The following is a 19,619-nucleotide window of genomic DNA, read 5'->3' as shown; positions in this document are numbered from 1 at the left end:
CTGGTAGTTAATACCAAGTAGAAAATTTTGGTGTAGGTTTGACCGGCAACCAACTGTCATCCAATGACCAGCCTTCCTTAGTTTAGAGAGGTTTATCCTCACAGGCTTCACTACTATGGTAATGGACCTGTGTGACTTCAGAAAACTCATGATATCATCAACTAAGTTATGGAGGGAATTTATCAGATATTGGTGGAGAAAGTACTGTCACCAATGACATATCAAGTCCACTGAAGAATTATTTGTAGAACTCAATAAGGCATTTAAAATAAAGAATAGTAGAGACTTTGAGTCCTCTGTAACCATAATACAAGTATCACAATCAAGGAAGGATGATGAAAATGGCACTTGACTCCCCTCAAATACAATAATTTATCTTCATGTACATTCTAGTTTTGAATGATTTATTAAACAGCTTTTAACGGACCAGGCACTGTGCTAATTGGTATGGATACAAAAACAAAAATGAGAGTCCCTGTCCTGAAGAAGCTTACAGTGTACTGAGGGAATACAACATATAGGATATTAGAGTTATAAATCTAGAACAGAAAATAACCTCAGGATCTGTCTAGTCCAGCCTCATTACTGACCAGATAACCAACCCAAGTTGGTTACGTGATTTGACCAACATCCCTCAACTACATGTCAGAAGCTGGATTTGAACCAATGACTTTGTGATTCCTGAGCTGGTGCTTTTTCTAGTAGATCCCCTTGGAAAATAAAGCTCCTAACATCTTCTAAATATCAGTAGTCTCTTTATCCTTGAGTGAAGAATTCCAGTTTTTATTAACAAATACAATGGAAACATGGAGAACCTGACCTATTCATGATTGTCCATGGAGACAAAGATAAGCAAAAGATTAAAGGAATTACGGTCATTCATCTTAGTGAAAAGAGGGCTGGGGACAATTTAAAGACTCCAGATCTATACAAATATGATTATAATTAGGAGCGACTAAATAGAGCAATGGATATAGCTCTCAATCTAGATTCAGGAAGACTCATCTGCTTGAATTTAAATATTGTCATAGACGATATCTGTGTAACCCTTGGGCAAATCACTTATCCCCATTTGCCTCAGTTTCCTCATCTATAAAATGAACTAGAGAAGGAAATGGCCAACCACTCCAGTGCCTTTGCCAGGAAAACTTCAAATGGGGTTACAATGAGTCAGGCATGACCAAAACAACTAAACCAAATAATCATCACAATGTAGTGAGATCAAACTGGGAGTAACCATTACTGTCAATGTTTATTTTGGTCCTTTAATCAGTCAGTTAGCATTCCAAGACCCATGTGGATGCAAGAGAGCTTCAGAGATCATTTAGTTTGCCCTCCACCTTCACATCAAATCACATTTAAATCATGCTAGGCAAATCAGAATCAGTGTCCTATTTTCAAAGATGTCTATTAAAAAGGAATTTGGGGGGGGGTGCAGCTGGGTGGCTCAGTGGATTGAGAGCCAGGCCTAGAGACAGGAGGTCCTAGGTTCAAATCTGGCCTCAGACACTTCCCAGCCGAAATAGTTCTCATTATTAAAAATTCTTCCTTACATTTGACTCAAATGCCTTTATTTTAAAACTTAATCCTCTTTCTTCCTAATTTGCTCTCTGCAATCTAGAAAAGACCTGAGCAGTATCTTCATTGTGGTGTGGCTACATGGTGCAGTGAATGATAGAATGGCAGTTCTAGGGTCAGGAAGACTCATCTTCTTGAGTTCAAATATGTCCATGACTAAAATGACTAAACAACAACAAATTTTCATTGCAGTGGTTCTTTATATGTTTGAGGTATTATTATCAGCAATTTATTTAATATTTAAAATTTGAAAATTTAAAATTTTATTTTAAAATTTAAAATATTAAAATTAAAATTTTATATAATAAAAATTTATTAATATTAAATTTTTCTGTTCCAAATTATCTCCCTCCCTCTGTCTTCTTTCCCACTCATTGAGATAAAGGCAAGAAATAAGATATACATGCCACAAATGAAGTCATGCAAAATACATTTCCACTTAGCCAGGTTTCAAAAAAGAAAGGAAGAAAAATAAAGAGAGAAAATATTCAGTCAGTATTCATATTTGTGATTCACAAAGCATCTAGACCTTTAAATCTTTACTCCAGTACCTTCATGTACTTAATCCTAAAGAATGAGTAGGCCAAAGAACAAATTATATAAATCATTAATAATTTGGTTAAAGAACATGACAACAATGAGACAACATGCCAAAATTTGTGGGATGCAGTACTTAAGAGAAAATTTCCCTCTCTAAATGTTTACAACAAGAAAAGAGAGAAAGAGTAGATGAATGAATTGTATGTACTACTAAAAAACAACTGAAAAAAGAACAAATTTTAAATCCTGAATTAAATACCAAAATGGAAATCTTGAGAAAGAAAGGATTAACAAAATTAAAAGTTAAAAAAAACTGTTGAACTAATAAATAAAATCTGGAGTTGGTTGGGGGGGGGGTTACAATAAAATGGATAAGCCATTTGTTTTTGTTTTTTAAGAAAGAAGGAAACCAAATTACCAGTATAAAATTTGAAAGGGGTGAATGCACCATCAATGAAGATGTCATTAAAGCCATCATTAGGAGTTATTTTTCCCATTTATATGCCAGTAAAAGTGACAATTTAAATAAAATGGATGAATATTTACAAAAATATAAAATGCCCAGATTAGCAGAAAGTAAAGAGAATACTTAACCTTATCTTAGTAAAAGAAATTGAATAAGTCATCAATGAACTAGCCAATTGAATTGAACCTGATGTATAGGTTAAATTGAGAGTCACGCTCAATGAAAATCAAAAGATAAAGATCATATTAATGTACTTTAAAATGTGCACAGTGTCGAAGGGAAAACGATGACTCATAAAACATGATTTTGGTTTAATGCAATGAAAGCTTTTGCTTTTTGAGGGGCCTACTACAATAGTGTATTTATTTACATATAGGAGTGTTTTTTTTAATGATTTTGAAGCAAGTATTTTCCCTTCAAGCAGTCTGAGGACTCTTGCATTTTATTTTTTCCTCTGTTTGGGTATAATAACATGACTGGATTATCTTATGTTTTCTCTAGGGCAGCCACAGACCATAACATTGATAATACAACAGAAATTCTCAGAGAGTGGCTGAAGAATGTGCAAAAATTATACCACTATGTGGAGTGGAGGCCTATGGATGATCCTCAGTGAGTATTAAGGACAAATCACCAACTGCTCCCAAATCTGCTCCCCTTCCCAATCTCTCTTCTTTCTACTGTTTGCTCAGGAAGCCGTGCTCATACCACTTGGGTCATGTATGACTCTTTCCTTTCCTTTCTTTCATCTATCTATCATTTCTCCTTTCCAGATACTTCTTTTATCTTTCTGTAGCTTCCTTTTTTCTCATGACCATTGTCCTAGACCAGACCCTCATTACCTCAAGGATATGTTACTCTGAACTATTGGTCTCCTCTCTGCTACTTTCTCCCCATGTCCTCCCATGTATGCAGCATACTGCCAATTTCATTTCCCATCACTATTCAAAACTTTCTGAGGACTCCCTATAGAACACAGATTAAAACTGAAATGCATCAGATTGACATTCAAGTTCTCTGTGACTTTGTTCCCAATCTTCCATTCTACCTTAGTCAAGCTGCCTCTTACATTGTGCCTTGGGAGAAAAAAAATGCTCTTTCTCACCTCTCTTCAGTCTATATCTCTGACTTGGAATCCTCTCCCCAGTCCTTCCACCTACTCAAGTTCTTACTTCTCAAAGTCTAATTGAGTTTCACCTCATCTATGAAATCTTCTCTCACTAGCAGAATTATTTAGATCTTACTCTTCTCCAGATTTCTTCAGTATTTATCTCTGTTCCACCCTTTCCATCATTTATTCATGTACTACCTTAAGTTATTACTTAATCATTTATATGTGGGTGTCTTTTCTCTCCAAATACATTATAAACTCCAGTGGCTTCCCTGGTACAACAGTGACTATTTTGCTAATAAATGAATCTGTTGGAAAGAAAAAAGCCTACTCATTTGACATCCCTAGTGTCAGCCCAATTCTAGTTTAAGGAAAACTGGTTTTAGGAATATAGTTAATTTAGTGCTAGAATGACCATTCGAAAATAAAAAACAAATCCTATTATAATAGATTCCAACATAATGGAAAATTTTTATGGTATAGAAAAAGACATCCAAGATTTAACATAAAGCCCACATGTCATATAAATTTTTAGAACAAAATTCTGTTAGAGAAAAATTCTAATAAAATAGGAAATGGGCATTTCAGGGAGTTCATGATAATAGAATCGAATGGCATTTTATTAGACTGAAATATTTTCTGTACCTCCCTCAGATGTCTAGTTTACATTTAAATAATTTGCTTTCTAGGTCAAAGTAAACATCAAATTAAAATGAAAAGAAAGGGGAAAATGATGCAACTGTAGCATCTACAACCCAACCTCTTTAAACAATCTGTTGACTTAAAAAAGAAGTGGTGGGGTAGGGAAGAAAGGGCAGTTAAAAAAAAAACAAAAACACTTGGCAATGAAATTAAGAGATATAATGAAATCATTTGCAAAAAAATTGTTGAGGAAGATGGAAGATTGAGATAAGTATATCATAACAAGATCCTACTGATAAGTTGGCCTAGTAATACAAATCATCCAGAGAACATGTATAGATAAGTCAAGAGAACAACAGACATTGGGTAGATTAATAGAATTTTTCAAATGATTTATTCTCACTGGTGACAAGAGTAGAAAAATGGAACACTGGAATGTTACCATTTCAGTATCCTTTTGAGCCTCACATCAACTTTTTGAGTAGGGTATTTCAGGTATTATTTGCATTTTACAAATAAACCCATATTTTTCAGAGAGGGTAAGTGGTGTGCCTATGGTTATATAGGTAATAAGAGTCTGAGGTAAGATTCTAACATAAGCTTTCCTTTTTTTTTTCATTTGAATAAGTTTAGTCAAATTAGAACATTATTCCTTGGTTACAATAATCACATTATTTCCCTCCCTCCCCTCCTCCCACTCTTCCCATAGCCAACGTGCACTTTCATTGGGTATTACTTGTGTCTTTGAACAGAACCTATTTCCATGCTGTCGTTTACACTAGGATGTTCATTTAGTCTATATCCCCAATCATATCCCTTCGACCAATGTAATCAAGCAGTTGTTTTTCTTCTGTGTTTTTACTCCCACAGTTTTTCCTCTGAATTTGGATAGTTGTTTTTTTTGTGGATTCCTCCTAGTTGTTCAGGATCACTGCATTGCCACTAATGGAGAAGTCCATTACATTCGATTGTACCACAGTGTATCAGTCTCTGTGTACAATGTTTTCCTGGTTCTGCTCCTCTCACTGCATCACTTCCTGGAGGTTGTTCCAGTCTCATGGAATTCCTCCACTTTATTATTCCTTTGAGCACAATGCATTCCATCACCAACATATACCACAATTTGTTCAGCCATTCCCCAATTGATGGGCATCCCCTCATTTTCCAGTTTTTTGCCACCACAAAGAGCACAGCTATGAATATTCTTGTACAAGTCTTTTTCCTTATTATCTCTTTGGGGTACAAACCCAGCAGTGCTATGGCTGGATCAAAGGGCAGATAGTCTTTTATCTCCCTTTGGGCATAGTTCCAAATTTCCCTCCAGAATGGTTGGATCAATTCACAGTTCCACCAGCAATGAATTAATGTCCCAACTTTGCCACATCTCTTTAAACTAAGCTTTCCTCATATCAAGTCCAGTGCTCTATTCTCATTACCATGCTTTCTCTACTGGTATTGTACTCTGGTAATAGAGTATTCCCAAAGACCTCATTTCATATCACCCAGAAATATCATTTTGAGGTCATCTCATCTTGTAGTACTTATGAATAAGAGAAGGAAAAAAACACTGTGAAGATGATTACAGGGTATACACCTACCTTTATGGCAGAAGTAGAGAAATTTGATAGAAGACCTCAATATGATCTTCTAAACTAAGTCTAAATTGGGTATGCCATAGAATATCTGACTTCAAAGCAATTGGAGTGAAAAAGATGTTGGAAAATGTGGATCATGACTCCATTGATGAAACACTAGTCCTATTTTTGTTTGTATTTCCATCCATTTCTTCCCTTGCTTTCTTTTTTATTTTTAAGATGTTGAGTCAATCAAAGGTAGTGTTAGTTTATGGTCTGACTGAATATTTAATTGGTCGCCAGGGATTTAATTTCTAAATCCCCAAAATGAATTACTAAAGTAAAATGGAATTACAATAGAGGGAAAACATTAAGGAAGAGAGTAAAAGGGAGAGACAGAGAGACAGACAGAGAGAGAGAGAGAGAGAGAGAGAGAGAGAGAGAGAGAGAGAGAGAGAGAGATAGTTCTAGATTCCTCTGAGCCAGGCAGAAATTCTAAAGCCCCAGCCAGGGGAAAGGAGTCTCAAGACAATGGGCCTTTCCTGGAGGCTCATGCCTCCAGAAAGGGAAAGGAAGGATGTCAACCTTTACATTCACCATGTTGTCAGTTCAATCAGTAGATTCTTTTATCAGCCTCAACTCCAGCAGGCTCCACTCCAAGTGTGTCTCTTTCAACTCCATATCCCTCTTCACTCCAAGTGACTCCTTCCAAGTCTCTCATCACTCCAAGTCAGAGTATCTGTCCTCTGTGTGTCTCTGTTTCCACTTTTAAAGACCTTTTTCTCTTGTGTCAATCCCCCTAAATTTTACATCTACCAATCACAGCTGATGCTCCACTCCAGGACTGCCCACTCTTTCACATGTGGGTCACAGACCTTCCACTCAATGTATGAAATGGGTGTTCACATCTTTTTGTAGTTAAAATCCAAAATGGGTAGATCTCCATACTCAACTTTAAGTACTGTGCTTTACACTTTGGTGATTAAAATCTAAAAATAGACAGGGGATTATAATTCAATCTTCACAATCAAGGAAGAGCTAAGCACCTTCATTGTTACTATCAGGGGAGAGCCAAATACAATCTTCACAACAGAATTAACCAGGAATAAGTTTATGTTCCATATGTCAGAGAAAGAGAACTATAGTGACAGCAGCCACATAAGAATTTTCATTGGTGACCACTTTAGGAAAGTGGGATCTGCCGATTCATTGTTTCCCATTGCAGTGATTATGAATGTTGAAATTAGCCCCTCAAACCAAGCATCTGTATCATCACTTAAAAGCTATAACTGTTTGATTGTCTTTGTTGTGAGAACTGACAGAGCTCGAAGACACAGCTGTGGGCAGCTGTTGGAACTGAAAAGGGCCAAATTATACTTATTCTGGTCCATAGTCTCACTTCATCTAGAGTCTCTGCTGAGCATTTGTTCAGAAACTTGGGAATAGGAATAGACTTTGCCTCCTCTGGGAACCTCTCTCCATGTCCAGATGTTTTGGGGTTACTTGAGGTGATTTTTCTTAACCTTTCCTTCACTTCCTTAAAATAGAGGAGAGAGTAGATAAATGTTTTGAGTAGCTACCCCAGAAGTTGAAACAAAGCAGGAATCCAACCATCCTTCCCTTCTTTCATAGGTCTTACCCTGATGAAATTGGACCAAAGCACTGGCCGGGATCCCGATTTACCCATGTGATGAAACTCCGGCAGGCTGCCCTTCGAACTGCGAGGGAAAAATGGTCAGACTACATTCTGGTAAAAGCAGATGTTTTGATTTCTTGAGCATATCCAAAACAATCGTCCAACAGTTGTGTGCACTGAAATCAAAACGGGCCTTTTGTCTACATTCCTACAAACTTCCTCAGATTCTTCAATCTTGAAAGTTGACAAATTTGTCAACTTAGAAATGGAAAGAGCTTTAGGTCATGAGCTATAAACCCTTAATTTTGTATATTTGGAAACTTGGACAAAGAGAGGTTAAGTGACTTGCCATGAGTCAAGCTAATAGGCTAGTAAGTTTCCAAAGCTGGATTTAAACATAGGTCTTCCTGGCTTCAAGCCCAATACTCTACTCATGGTACCACAGTGCTGTAGCATTTAATCCAATGATCGTCAGAATTGTGGAATCAAGATTAGTTATTACATTATTCTGAGTTTTGATATTCTAATGATGTTCTAATTCTAATTTTTCATTTTACTATTGGACTCATTATTATTCTCTTAATTTTGCAATAGTTAAACAATCTCTGGATTTATCTAAATTCTTCTTATTCATCATTTCTCTTATGGTACAAGAATCTCTCTCAATTTATTCAGCCATTCCTCAATGAATAGAAACCTAACATTTTTCCTGTTTCTTGTTAATACAAAAAGTGCTAGTATGCATATTTTAAACATCTTTGACCTCCTTAGGGTTAATGTTCAGCACTGCTACTGCTGGGGGTATGAATAGTTTAGTTCCTTTTCTTACATCATGCCAAATTGTTTTCTGGAAATGTTAGACCAATAGCTCCACCAATAGGAGGACAGCATTATTTTTTATCTTAGTCAATTTGATGGGGTTAAAGTAAAACCCAACTGGTTCAATTTGTAGTTCTCTAATTATTAAAGATTTTCAGCACTTCATAAGCTATTGTTGATACTTCTGAAAATTGTTCATTCACATCCTCTGATCACTTACCAATTGTTGAGGGCTCTTAGACTTGTATATCAAAAATCTATAGGGAATTGATAGAAACTTATCAGATCTTTAGCAGATGTAGTTGAAGTAAAGATATTTTCTCTCATTAATTTATGTTCTCTTTATGCTGACTTTGTTTTTGCAAAAGTTCTTTGATTGCATAGGAGCTAAATGATCTGCTTTGTCTTTTTGTGATCACTCCTATCCCTTATTTGACAATAAATTCTCTAAAAACATTGACCTGGAAATCTTCCCTTTCTTCTTTTCTAACTTGTGGGGTTTTTTTTAAAGAAATAATATAACCCTTTATTTTAAGATGATAAAATTTTCTATTCATATCCATTTATCTATCCTATATTTCTTGGGTGCTGTCATAATATTTCAACTCCTGAAATACTCTAAGTCTTTAACAGGTTTACAGATAAAGCTTCTAATCACGTTAATTGCTTAAAAAATTCAATCTATTACCTTTTTTAAAAAAAAGTTGTGGGTGGCTCAGTGAATTGAGAGCCAGGCCCAGAGACGGGAGGCCCTGGGTTCAAATCTGGTCTCAGACACTTCCTAGCTATGTGACCCTGGGCAAGTCACTTAACCCCCATTACCTAGCCCTTACCACTCTTCTGCCTTAGAACCTTCTAAAATGGAAGGTAAGGGTTTATATATTTTTTTAAAAGTTGTGTAGTTTTAACCTCCCAGAATGTTTTTTATATTATTGCATCTCTCTACTTTGTTCTCAAAAATTTCTTTCATTTGTTATTTTGATTAAAAAAATTATCTTTCCTTCATATTTAAAGTAAATATGCTGTGCTCTTTCCTTAAAAGATTTTTAATACACTAGCATGATTAGAATTTATTGTCAAATATGGTGACAAGAGATGACCCAATGTTTTCAAAGGCTCTTAGTATTCTGGGATCACAAGTTCTTGAAGAGCAAATCAAGCTGGGAAAGTGTTGAGTAAGAGCTTAATATTATCTATTCAATAAAGTTATCATTTGAGTACAAGGTCAGCTGTTTAGAGAGGCCCATTTTGAAGGAGATGATTTTTAAAAGCAATCACTGTTTCTGTCTGTTAAATCAAGGAAGGGTTGTCATAGGCATCCATGGAAAGATTAAATGAGAGCATAGATCTTTTGCAGTCAAGACACTAAACTATAATGTGTGTCCTTGGCATTTCTACTTCGTTGGTGTCATATTGCTGTCCAATTTTCTTAACAGCTGTTATAAAAAAATGTTTTTTTTTTCCTCAAAGAGAAATAGCTTTGAATTTATTATGGATTTATCTTTTATATCAATTCACTTTTATTTCTGGAATCTCCATTCTGTTCTACAGATCTGTTTATATATATTGAAAGTTTATATATTTTTAATAAACTCCATTTTATAGTAAGTTTCAAATCTGAAAAGCCAAGTTCCAATTCATCTTCTTTTTTTATACACTCTTGGCCATTTTTGTCCCATTGTATTTATACATAAAATTAGACTTATTGAGTTATATCATCTCAGAAATATCTATAAATTAATTTGGGAAACATTGACATTTTCACTGCATTTGTTCATCTTAGGTCCATAGGGGGAATATCCCTCTGGTTCTTTTCTTATTTTGGAAACCATTTTGAAATTTTATATTTAAATGTCTCATATATTTCAGGGCAAGTCAATTAAAATCTTAGTCTTCCAAATCAGAAGTTTCAAACTCTTTGCCTATGGACAGTAAACAAAAATCCCTAGTGGATTTGAACCAGATTAAATGTTATTGAGAAATGTTTAACAAAATAAATGAAAATATAATACAACAAAGGTAAAGTTAATTTGTGGTTTTCTAAGCCACAATGTCTCCTGCAGAATACTTATTCTCTTTAATATGATACTACTGCTAAGACTAGAAACTGCAAATAAATTGCTGACCTATGTTGGCAGACAGCTTCCTCATCTGGGAGTTCTTTCTACTGTGAAAGGTCCAATCCCTATTCCTATTCTTGTCCCTGCTACTTTAGGTAACATTTCTAAAATTATAGCAAGTAAAAGAAGGGAAAGTAGATCTGCTTTTGTATCTGCAACTAGTAAGAATGCTCCTTATGTTCCTCCATTATTTATAGTCAAGACTCTTGGTTTTGAAAAGATGCTTTAAAAAATCATATTTAAGGAAATTCCTTCTGTTCTTGCCCTTTTGATGTCTTAAAACTTGTAAAGTGGTGCTATCCAAGGCTCTATTTAAATTATTTGGACCGTATTGTATTTTTAGATTTGATCTCCCAATCTTTCCCAGGCTGGAAATGTAATGGCCACTCAAGGACAGGATCCTAATCCTAATCAGCCAATAAATTTTCACCGCTTTCCTACCTGAGTCAGTTAGTCCCTCCTTAGGCAGATTGGTAGCCCTCTACACCTGGGAGTTCACCATATTGGTGTTGAATTTTGCATAGATATCCAATTAGCTTTTAGCCCAGCTACAGTTCAGAATTCCTAAGAGTAAGTCATCTACCAGCCTCGGTCTCTTCCAGGAGCAGAGTGCCACCACATCTGGCTGATCATATGATTTTTGCTATTTTTCTCTTACTGATTTATTATGTAAATGATTTCATTAAAGTTGACCCAGCTTCTCATTCACAATACCGATCCTACTGGTCATTGTGAAATGTGTGTGTCTACATAGGTATCATTGTGATTACTTTAGGGGGCCACAATATATATAAAGCATATATATTGCATAATGTAGTATGTCTATATATCTATAACATATATGCATATGTGTATATATGACTATACAAATGATCAATTGTTTTCCTTCTGAACTATTTCTTCCATTTGTCCAAAAAAATTTTCATTCTCCTTCATAAATAATAAACTGATATAACTTAATATATTACATTGTAATATATTCTATAGTACATAGAATATATTATTATATGTACATATTTTATATATATTTTGACAAACATTTTATATATTTTTCTTCTTATGATATAATAATCAACTCTCCTTAAAGAATAAGCAGGAGTAGAGAGTTGTTTTACTTTTCTTCCACAGAAAGAAGAGTAACTTTTATTTTGTACACAAATATTTTAATTGCTCCTGGGAAAAAAAATAACACAAATTCTTCAGATTACTACAACATTCCTCTTGCCTATTATGCCATCTGACAGTCAGATGCTCTATTTGTTGTTGTTGTTTGTTTGTGGCTCTTATTGCTAACTCACTGCCATGACCAATTTCTTATCATCTGTAATGGAGAATCTCTCACTGGGCTTCTAAGTGAGATTGGGCTGTTGATTAAAATATCCTTCTCTTTCCATCAAGCAGAATGCTTAGAAACAGATTCTTTCCACATTTTCCAAACTCATACATGAATATGGGGATTCTTTCCCTCTTTCCTTCTGCCTTACAAAATCCCTAACATTCATCCTTCACAATGAGACATGAGCAGCACCTTCCACATGCTGCCTTTAAAAAAAAATTAAATCCTTACCTTTTGTCTTAAAATTGAGTCGTGTGGAAGTGGGGATGGGAGGGTGCTGGGAGGCTTCGTGAATTGAGAGCCAGACCTACAGATGAGAGGTGCTGGTCTCAAATCTGGCCTCAGACACTTCCTACTGTTATGATCCTCCATTTTGCTTTAACCCCCATTGCTCAGACTTCACCATTCTTCTGCCATGGAACCAATATACAATATCAATTTTAAGATGGAAAATAAGGATTAAAAAAAACATTCTAAGTATTAATCCCAAGGCATAACACTGGTAAGGGGTAGACTTTTGGGGTTAATTAGTTAGCCCAGGGTCATGCAGCTAGGAAGTATTTGAAGCCAGCTTTGAACCCAGGTCCTTCCCACTCCAGGCTATGTACTCTATCCACTGTAGTACCTAGCTGCCCCCATGTTGCCTTTCTTGATTTCCCCTCCCAAATGCTCATATCCTTCCCTACCATACATATAACCACTTTATGTTTATTTTGTGTTTATTCTGCATATGCATTTTGAATATACTTACATAAATGTCTCCTCTACTAGAACATAAGCTCCTTGAGATCAGGGCTCATTTCATCCCCCCCCCCCCCCCATTGCATCTCCAGAGCCTAATGAGGTGCCTGGCACATAATAGAAACTTAATATATGCTCATTGGTTGGTTGATTCAAGCTTTATTTCAGCTTATGGCTTTTCTATTTTGGTGCTTTTTCATTTGTGGTTTCTTTCTTCTTCAAGATGGCTTGAACGATGGTTTTCTTTATTACTATAGTTTTGAAATTTGAAGATAATATGCCTGGCTGAATTTGAATTTTAAATTTATTCCTATTTTGGTACTTTGGATTCTTCCTATATGTAGGGTATCATTTGTTCTTGAGAGTTCTGGGAAGTTTCTTGAATAACTCCTTGAAAAGTAATGACTTAAGTTATTCCCCCCCCCCTTTTTGTTTTGGCTGTGTTCCATGATACTATTATTTCCAAAGTGTAGTCTCCTAGCCCTATCTTCAAGTTCTGTATTGCTTTCCTTCCTTGTTTCCTAATATTTTTCCAGTTCAATTATGCAGTTTTTCCATGTTGTCTGCATTATCATTCTTTATTATGGTACATTTTGATTTGGTTTTGCTTCAAGAGATATTTCTATGTTATTTTTCAATTCTGGGAATTTTTTAAATCTCCATGAGCTGAATTCAGGTCTTTAATTGCATTTTTCTTTGTTGTGTTCAGATAGTTTTTAATTGTATATAAAATATATTAGTTAAAATAATATGATCTTTTAATTTCTCTCAGGACTAAATTTTTAATAAGTTTGAAATTTTCTTTAATTTCTAAAAAATGTTTTCTTTGAGAGACAATGAAATTTGGGGATTTCCTTGCATTGTTTCTGCTTCCTTAGGCTTCTATCCAGGAATTTGTCCTTTCTGTTTCTCCTACACTTCTATTTTTAAAATAATATTTTTGAACTGTTTCTTGGGCTTGTTCATTACCATTTTTGATTTTTTTAGAAATGTGATTTCTTTTTGTTGTTTCTATTACTATTTTCAATGGGATAGTAAAAATTGCTTCTCAGCCTTTTGGCTAAGATCAAGAGGATGGTAAAAGTTTTACTTCCTTTTGTGTTCTTTCTCACATTTTGAATTTTTTAAGAAATCTTATTTTCCATCTTAGAATTAATACTGTGTACTTGTCCCAAGGCAGAAGAGCAATAAGGTCTAGGTAATGGCGGTTAATGACGTGTCCAGGGGCACACAGCTAGGAAGTGTCTGAGGTCAGATTTGAACCCCATACCTCCCATTTCTAGGCCTGGCTCTCAATCCATTGATTGAATTTTTTTTTAATCAAGAAAAGAGATATAGTCATAGAGAGAGCATAGGAGTAGCTATCAGGTTCCCAGGTTTTGTCAGATAACAAATAGAATGGTCCTTTGTGCACCTCTGTTTTAGCCTTCCTACATGAGAAATGGCAAAAGAGAATCAATTTTCTCTTGGGAAGCCATGAAGAAGGTAAAATGTATGAGGACTACTGAGCACTTCAAAACAAATTCTCTAATTCATATGAGACAGAATGATAGTCTGCATGCTAAAACTTCATTTTTACAGTTGAAATGTGAAAATGTTGGTCTATTCTGGCTTTTATCTCCCTAAACGTTTAGGAGAGTGTAGGGTCTCTTTCACTTTTTTCCCCACAATCTCTTCTTTTCATTATGCTCAATTCTAAGTGATAATTGTTGTCTCTGAATTGGTTCCAACATTTTTTCCTTCAGTCTTTTAGAATAGCTCAGAAAAGGGATGGATTGGGTACGTAGGCGTCATCTTCATATTCTCAAGAGTGTTCTTGGTTTCCATGCACCTGATGTTGCCCAAGAGTAGATCAGCTGTGTGCACATCTGTGCTACTCCCATTCACCAAAGAGAATTCTCTGATTAGTCCTCTGAAAACAGAAACGGACTGCTCTCTGTAGGCTTCAGTGAACCTACTTTTGTCATGTGACCTGGAGATCCAGGAGTATTTGGGGTGGATGGTGGTATTTGAGGAAGGGGACAAAAATGATCAGATCTGTTGCTTGTTTGCTCCTGGTTGTCATTAGGATCCCAGTGCTCAGAATTTTATTACCAGCGGGAACTTTTTATTTTCTTCCTCTCCAAAAAAAGAAATCTAACAACTTGCATCATCTCTTCACTATGTGCATCACCAGCACATTTTGGTAGAAAATGTCACATTTTATTAAGAATATTTAGAAGTTAGTTGGAAAAAAATCATTGCAGCAAGTTGATCTGATAATGGTCTCATTTCCTGTTTATTAGAGAAACTGACCCAAATTTATAAGAATGAGCCATTTCCCAATTAATACAACATGGTCAAAAGATAAGAGCAATCAGTTCTCAAAAGAAAGAATCCAATTTATAAATGAGCATATGGAAAAAATGTCCCAAATAAAGAAATGCAAGTTGAAGCAACTCTAAGATTTCACTTCACACCTATCAGATGGCAAAGATAACCAAAGAAAGGGAAAATGATTGATGCTGGCAGAGCTATGGGAAAACAGATAGTATTAACTGGTACAGCCATTCCAGAAAGCACTTTGGAACGATGGCACAACACTAAGTGGCAGCCCCTTCCCCAAAGAACTTAAAGAAAGGGGAGAAAGAGCTTTACTTACAAACACATTTATAGTAGCTCTGTTAGTGATATAAAAGAATTGGGAAAGGAGGGAGTACCTATCAACTGGAGAATAATTGAACAAATTATGGATTGCAAATGTAATGGAATATTAGCGTTCTCTAAGAGATGATGGAAAGGATGGTTTCAGAGAATCCTAGGAAGATATATATATATATATATATATATATATATATATATATATATATATATGAAGTGAACAGACCCATGAGAATAACTTTGAAAGACTCAATGGAGTAACCAACCAATATTCTAATGAGAAACCATGTTATACACTCTGGACAAGAGAGATGATGAACTCAAGATTCAGAGCATATGTTTTTGAACATAGCCAATGTGGGAATTTCTTTTTATTTAAACCCTCACCTTCTGTCTTGGAATTAATATTCTGTATTGGTTCCAAGGCAGAAGAGCAGTAAAGGCTAGGCAATGGGGGTTAAGTGACTTGTCCAGGGTCACACAGCTGGGAAGTGTCTGAGGCCAGATTTGAACCTAGGACCTCCTATCTCTAGGCCTGTTTCTCAATCCACTGAGCTACCCAGCTGCCCCCAGGAATTTCTTTTACTTGAATCTGCATTTGATTGTAAGACTTTATTTTTCATCTTTTTTTCAGCTTGAGGGGAGAGGAAATGGAGATGTAGAGGAAACAAATGCTTGTTAATTTAAAAAAATGAAAATTCATAAAAACATTTAAACATTACATGGCTATTAAAATAGATATAATTTTTAAAGATTTTTGTTGCTGGTCCTGTGATTTAATTTGATATTCCAGAACTCCTGGTGAAGAAGCTCTCTCTAACCAATGCAAGTTGGGCCATTGTGCAACAACTTACAGTCTTCACAAGTTGCTTGGGATGCTGAGATTGGGATCACACAGGATCCTTAGGATATGACAGGAGTAGGAACTAAACCCAGGTTGTTCTGGTTGCCTTCTGTTTACTACACTATGCTACCTGTCATGATTATCATGATAAATGTTTCATAAGTCCTTATTATTGGCTGATATTTGGGGTGTATAGATGAACTAAAAAATGGACAGACGCTTCTAAATGCCTAACCCTAACCCTAATCCTAAATTTTGTTGTTTCTACATTGGGAAAATAATCTTTAACCTAATAATCACATTATTAAGTAATATTAGGTATAACACTATTCTTTAAACTGAGATGCTACCTATAATGTTGTTTAGTCATGCCAGTCATGTCCAACTCTACATGACTCAGTTTGAGATTTTCTTGGCAAAGATATTGGCCTTCTCTTCATTTTACAGATGAGGAAATTGAAGCATGCAGGATTAAGTGGGGCACACAACCAGTGACTCTGAGGCCAGATTTGAACTCCCTTCAAGACCTATAAAAATTAAATGTTATTGACAAACAGTTCTGAGCCAACCTGGATAGTCATGTCTTTACGTGTCTTTTCATGCCTGAAGCCTGGCAAAATCCATCTTGGAGGGGCAGCTAGATTGCTTAGTGGATAGAGTCAGGAGGGCCTGGGTTCAAATCTAGCCTCAGATACTTCTAGCTATGTGACCCCAGGCAAATCACTTAACCCCCATTGACTAGCCCTTACCACTTTTATGTCTTAATATTAAAACCTAGTATCAATTTTAAGACAGAAGGTATCTGTTTTGGGGATGTAAAGGTAGGAACTAGCCTTCAACCACGACCAGGGATAATTTGCTAAGTTGTATGAAATTGAGTCTGTGACTCTTGTATTCAGATACTAGTATATTTTTCAAAAATTACTTCGTTGTTATATCTTCTGGAGACTGGAGCCTGAAATAACTAGCTCTGAGTATCAGGAATAATTTTCTGAGGGCTAGATTTATATTCTTTTATCTGGCACAGAAAAATGTCTCACCTATTTTTTCTTCTCTCTTAAGTTTATAGATGTCGACAATTTCTTGACCAATCCACAGACCCTCAATCTGATGATCTCCGAGAACAAGACTATAGTGGCCCCCATGTTGGAATCCCGAAGCCTCTACTCTAATTTCTGGTGTGGAATCACACCCCAGGCAAGTTGGATTGGGCAATGCCTTGAGGGTGGTGGGCATTAATGAAGCAATGCTAGATCCATTGCCATGTCTTTCTTTGGCTCCACCTCTACGACGACTCAAATGGGCCAGCTCTTTCAGAAAGAAAGCATTGTCCAGCTAAATATGAATCTCTTGCCCGTAGCAAAGAATTGGAATGGGCTGCCTCTTGGTGGTGAGTTCCTCATCACCAAGAGTGGTAAAAGTGTTCAAGCAGAAGCTGGATGAGTCAAGTCAATAAGTCAATGGTCATTTTTTTAAAACCCTTACTTTCTTGTTTTAATAGTTGATACTAAGTATCATTTCTAACACAGAAGAATGGGAGGGGCTAGGCAATTGGGATTAAGTGACCACTCCAGGGTCACACAGCTAGGAAATGTCTCAGAGCAGATTTGAACCCAGAATCTTACATCTCCAGGCCAGGTTAATGGTAGTTTATTAAGTGCTTACTATATACAAGGATTTGTGTTGTAGTTCTTAGAATTGATTTCAGCTTTGAGTTCAAAGTTAAAATGGATGACTTGTTAATTAATTTTGTTTCTCTGAACTTCAATTCCCTCATTTGAAAATTGAAAAGGTTGGAGAAGTTGATAGTTTCCTGGATTTGTAGCTGGACAGAGCTTTAAAGGTAATCTCACCCAACCCCCAATTTTTCAGATGAGGAAACCAAGGATCAGAGATGTTAAAGAAAATCTTTAAATAATGAAAAATAAACCTAGTAGTATGTAGGAGTCGGGGGGGGGGGGGGGGGGAACCACAGCAACTAGCAGAACTGGGAACTAAATCTAGGTCTTCTGATTCTAAAGGCAGGGATCTTTCCATGGCCCCATGCTGAAGACAACTTTGAGGTTCTCTCTATCTGTAAATGTATCATGCCAAGGTCTTCAAGTCCTTTCTAATGCTACGGTTCTGTGCTTCTGGCAGCCTGGAATTCTGCCTTGTCTACGTTATATGTAGGAAGCATTCAACATAGAGCATCGCAAATGTCTTAGGGCGAGTTTGAGCTTTAATAGCTTATAACTACCCTAAGACTTTGGGGACGACCTGTATTTATTCAGGAGGGATGAATTTTAAACAGTTTAGCATGTTTTTTGTGGGGCTCAAAAGAATACCGAAGGAGAGTACACTAGGATTTGCTTTTGGAAAATTCCAATCATTTTTCTCCTACTGCTTATGGAAAAAAAGAGGGGAGGGAATGTTATAGAACTACAAATTCTGAGTACCTCAGTGGATAGAAACTGTGCCTGGAGTTAGGAGGACTTGAGTTCAAATCCAGTTTCAGACACAGAAACAATTATCTGTGTGAAGCTGTGAGGATAAATATGAGAAAATATTTGTAAAGTATTTAGCATAGTGCCTGGCACATAATAGGTACTATATAAATGCTAACTATTAAGGATAGATAGGTGGCAGAGTGGTATGGGCAACAGACTTCAAATCAGGAAGGCCTGAGTTCAAATTTGACTTTAGACCTTTACTAGCAGTATATCCCTGGGCAAGATACTTAACCTTTGTATGCCTCAGTATTCCCATCTATAAAATAGGGATGATAATAGTAGCTCTTTTGGGGGGCAGCTGAGTAGCTCAGTGGATTGAGAGCCAGGCCTAGAGATGGAAGGTCCTAGGTTCAAATCTGGCCTCAGATACATCCCAGCTGTGTGACCCTGGGCAAGTCACTTAACCCCCATTGCCTAGCCTTTACTGCTCTTCTGCCTTGGAACCAATACATAGTGTTGATTCCAAGATGGAAGTTAAGGGTATATATATATATATTTTTTAATAGTAGCACTTTTCTCCCAGAGTTCTTTTGAGGATTAAATGGGATAATAATTATAAAGCACTTAGCACAGTACTTGACAGTAAGAATTATAGAAATATGTTAGCTATTATTTATATTTAGGGCATTTAAGTAGCACAGTAGATAGAGTGCATAGAGCCTGGAGTCAACGAGACTCTTCTTCCTGAGTTCAAATCTGACTAGCTGTATGACCCTTGGTAAGTCACTTAACTCTGCCTAAGTTTCCTTGTCTCTAAATTGAGTTGGAGAAAGAAATGGCAAACCACTTCAGAATCTTTACCAAGAAAACTCCAAATGGAGTCACCAAGAGTCACACACAGCTGAAAAATGACTGAAGAACAACATTAACATGTCTAGGCCAGAAGACTTCAGAAGTCATCTAGCTCAAACCCCTTATTACATAGATGAAAAACTGAGGTTTTATGCAAGATCACAAGTAGTAAGCATCAGTGCTGGGATCTGAAGCCAGATTTTCTCCTTGAAGATCCGGCGGTCTTCCCAGTATCCCAGGATGTATTTCAGATTGCCGGCTTCCCTATCTACCAGTTCAACGTGAATG

At 36.2% G+C, this 19,619-nt stretch overlaps 1 protein-coding gene across 2 annotated transcripts in view; it reads left to right on the top strand.

Annotated features, from left to right (window-relative positions):
• The window catches only part of COLGALT2 (collagen beta(1-O)galactosyltransferase 2), a 144,395-nt gene that overhangs the window by 80,200 nt on the left and 44,576 nt on the right, over positions 1-19,619 (top strand). For both annotated transcript variants that reach the window (XM_056815638.1, XM_016430003.2), the window contains 3 exons: positions 3,086-3,196; positions 7,544-7,661; positions 17,110-17,244. In XM_056815638.1, the coding sequence (XP_056671616.1) occupies positions 3,086-3,196; positions 7,544-7,661; positions 17,110-17,244 (364 nt within the window). The remainder of the gene's footprint in view (positions 1-3,085; positions 3,197-7,543; positions 7,662-17,109; positions 17,245-19,619) is intronic.

Source organism: Monodelphis domestica, chromosome 2 (assembly GCF_027887165.1).
Source record: "Monodelphis domestica isolate mMonDom1 chromosome 2, mMonDom1.pri, whole genome shotgun sequence".
NCBI classification, from domain to species: Eukaryota; Metazoa; Chordata; class Mammalia; order Didelphimorphia; family Didelphidae; genus Monodelphis; species Monodelphis domestica.
The sequence above is the reverse complement of the archived record's forward strand: the minus strand, read 5'-3'. Positions and strand labels throughout refer to the sequence as shown.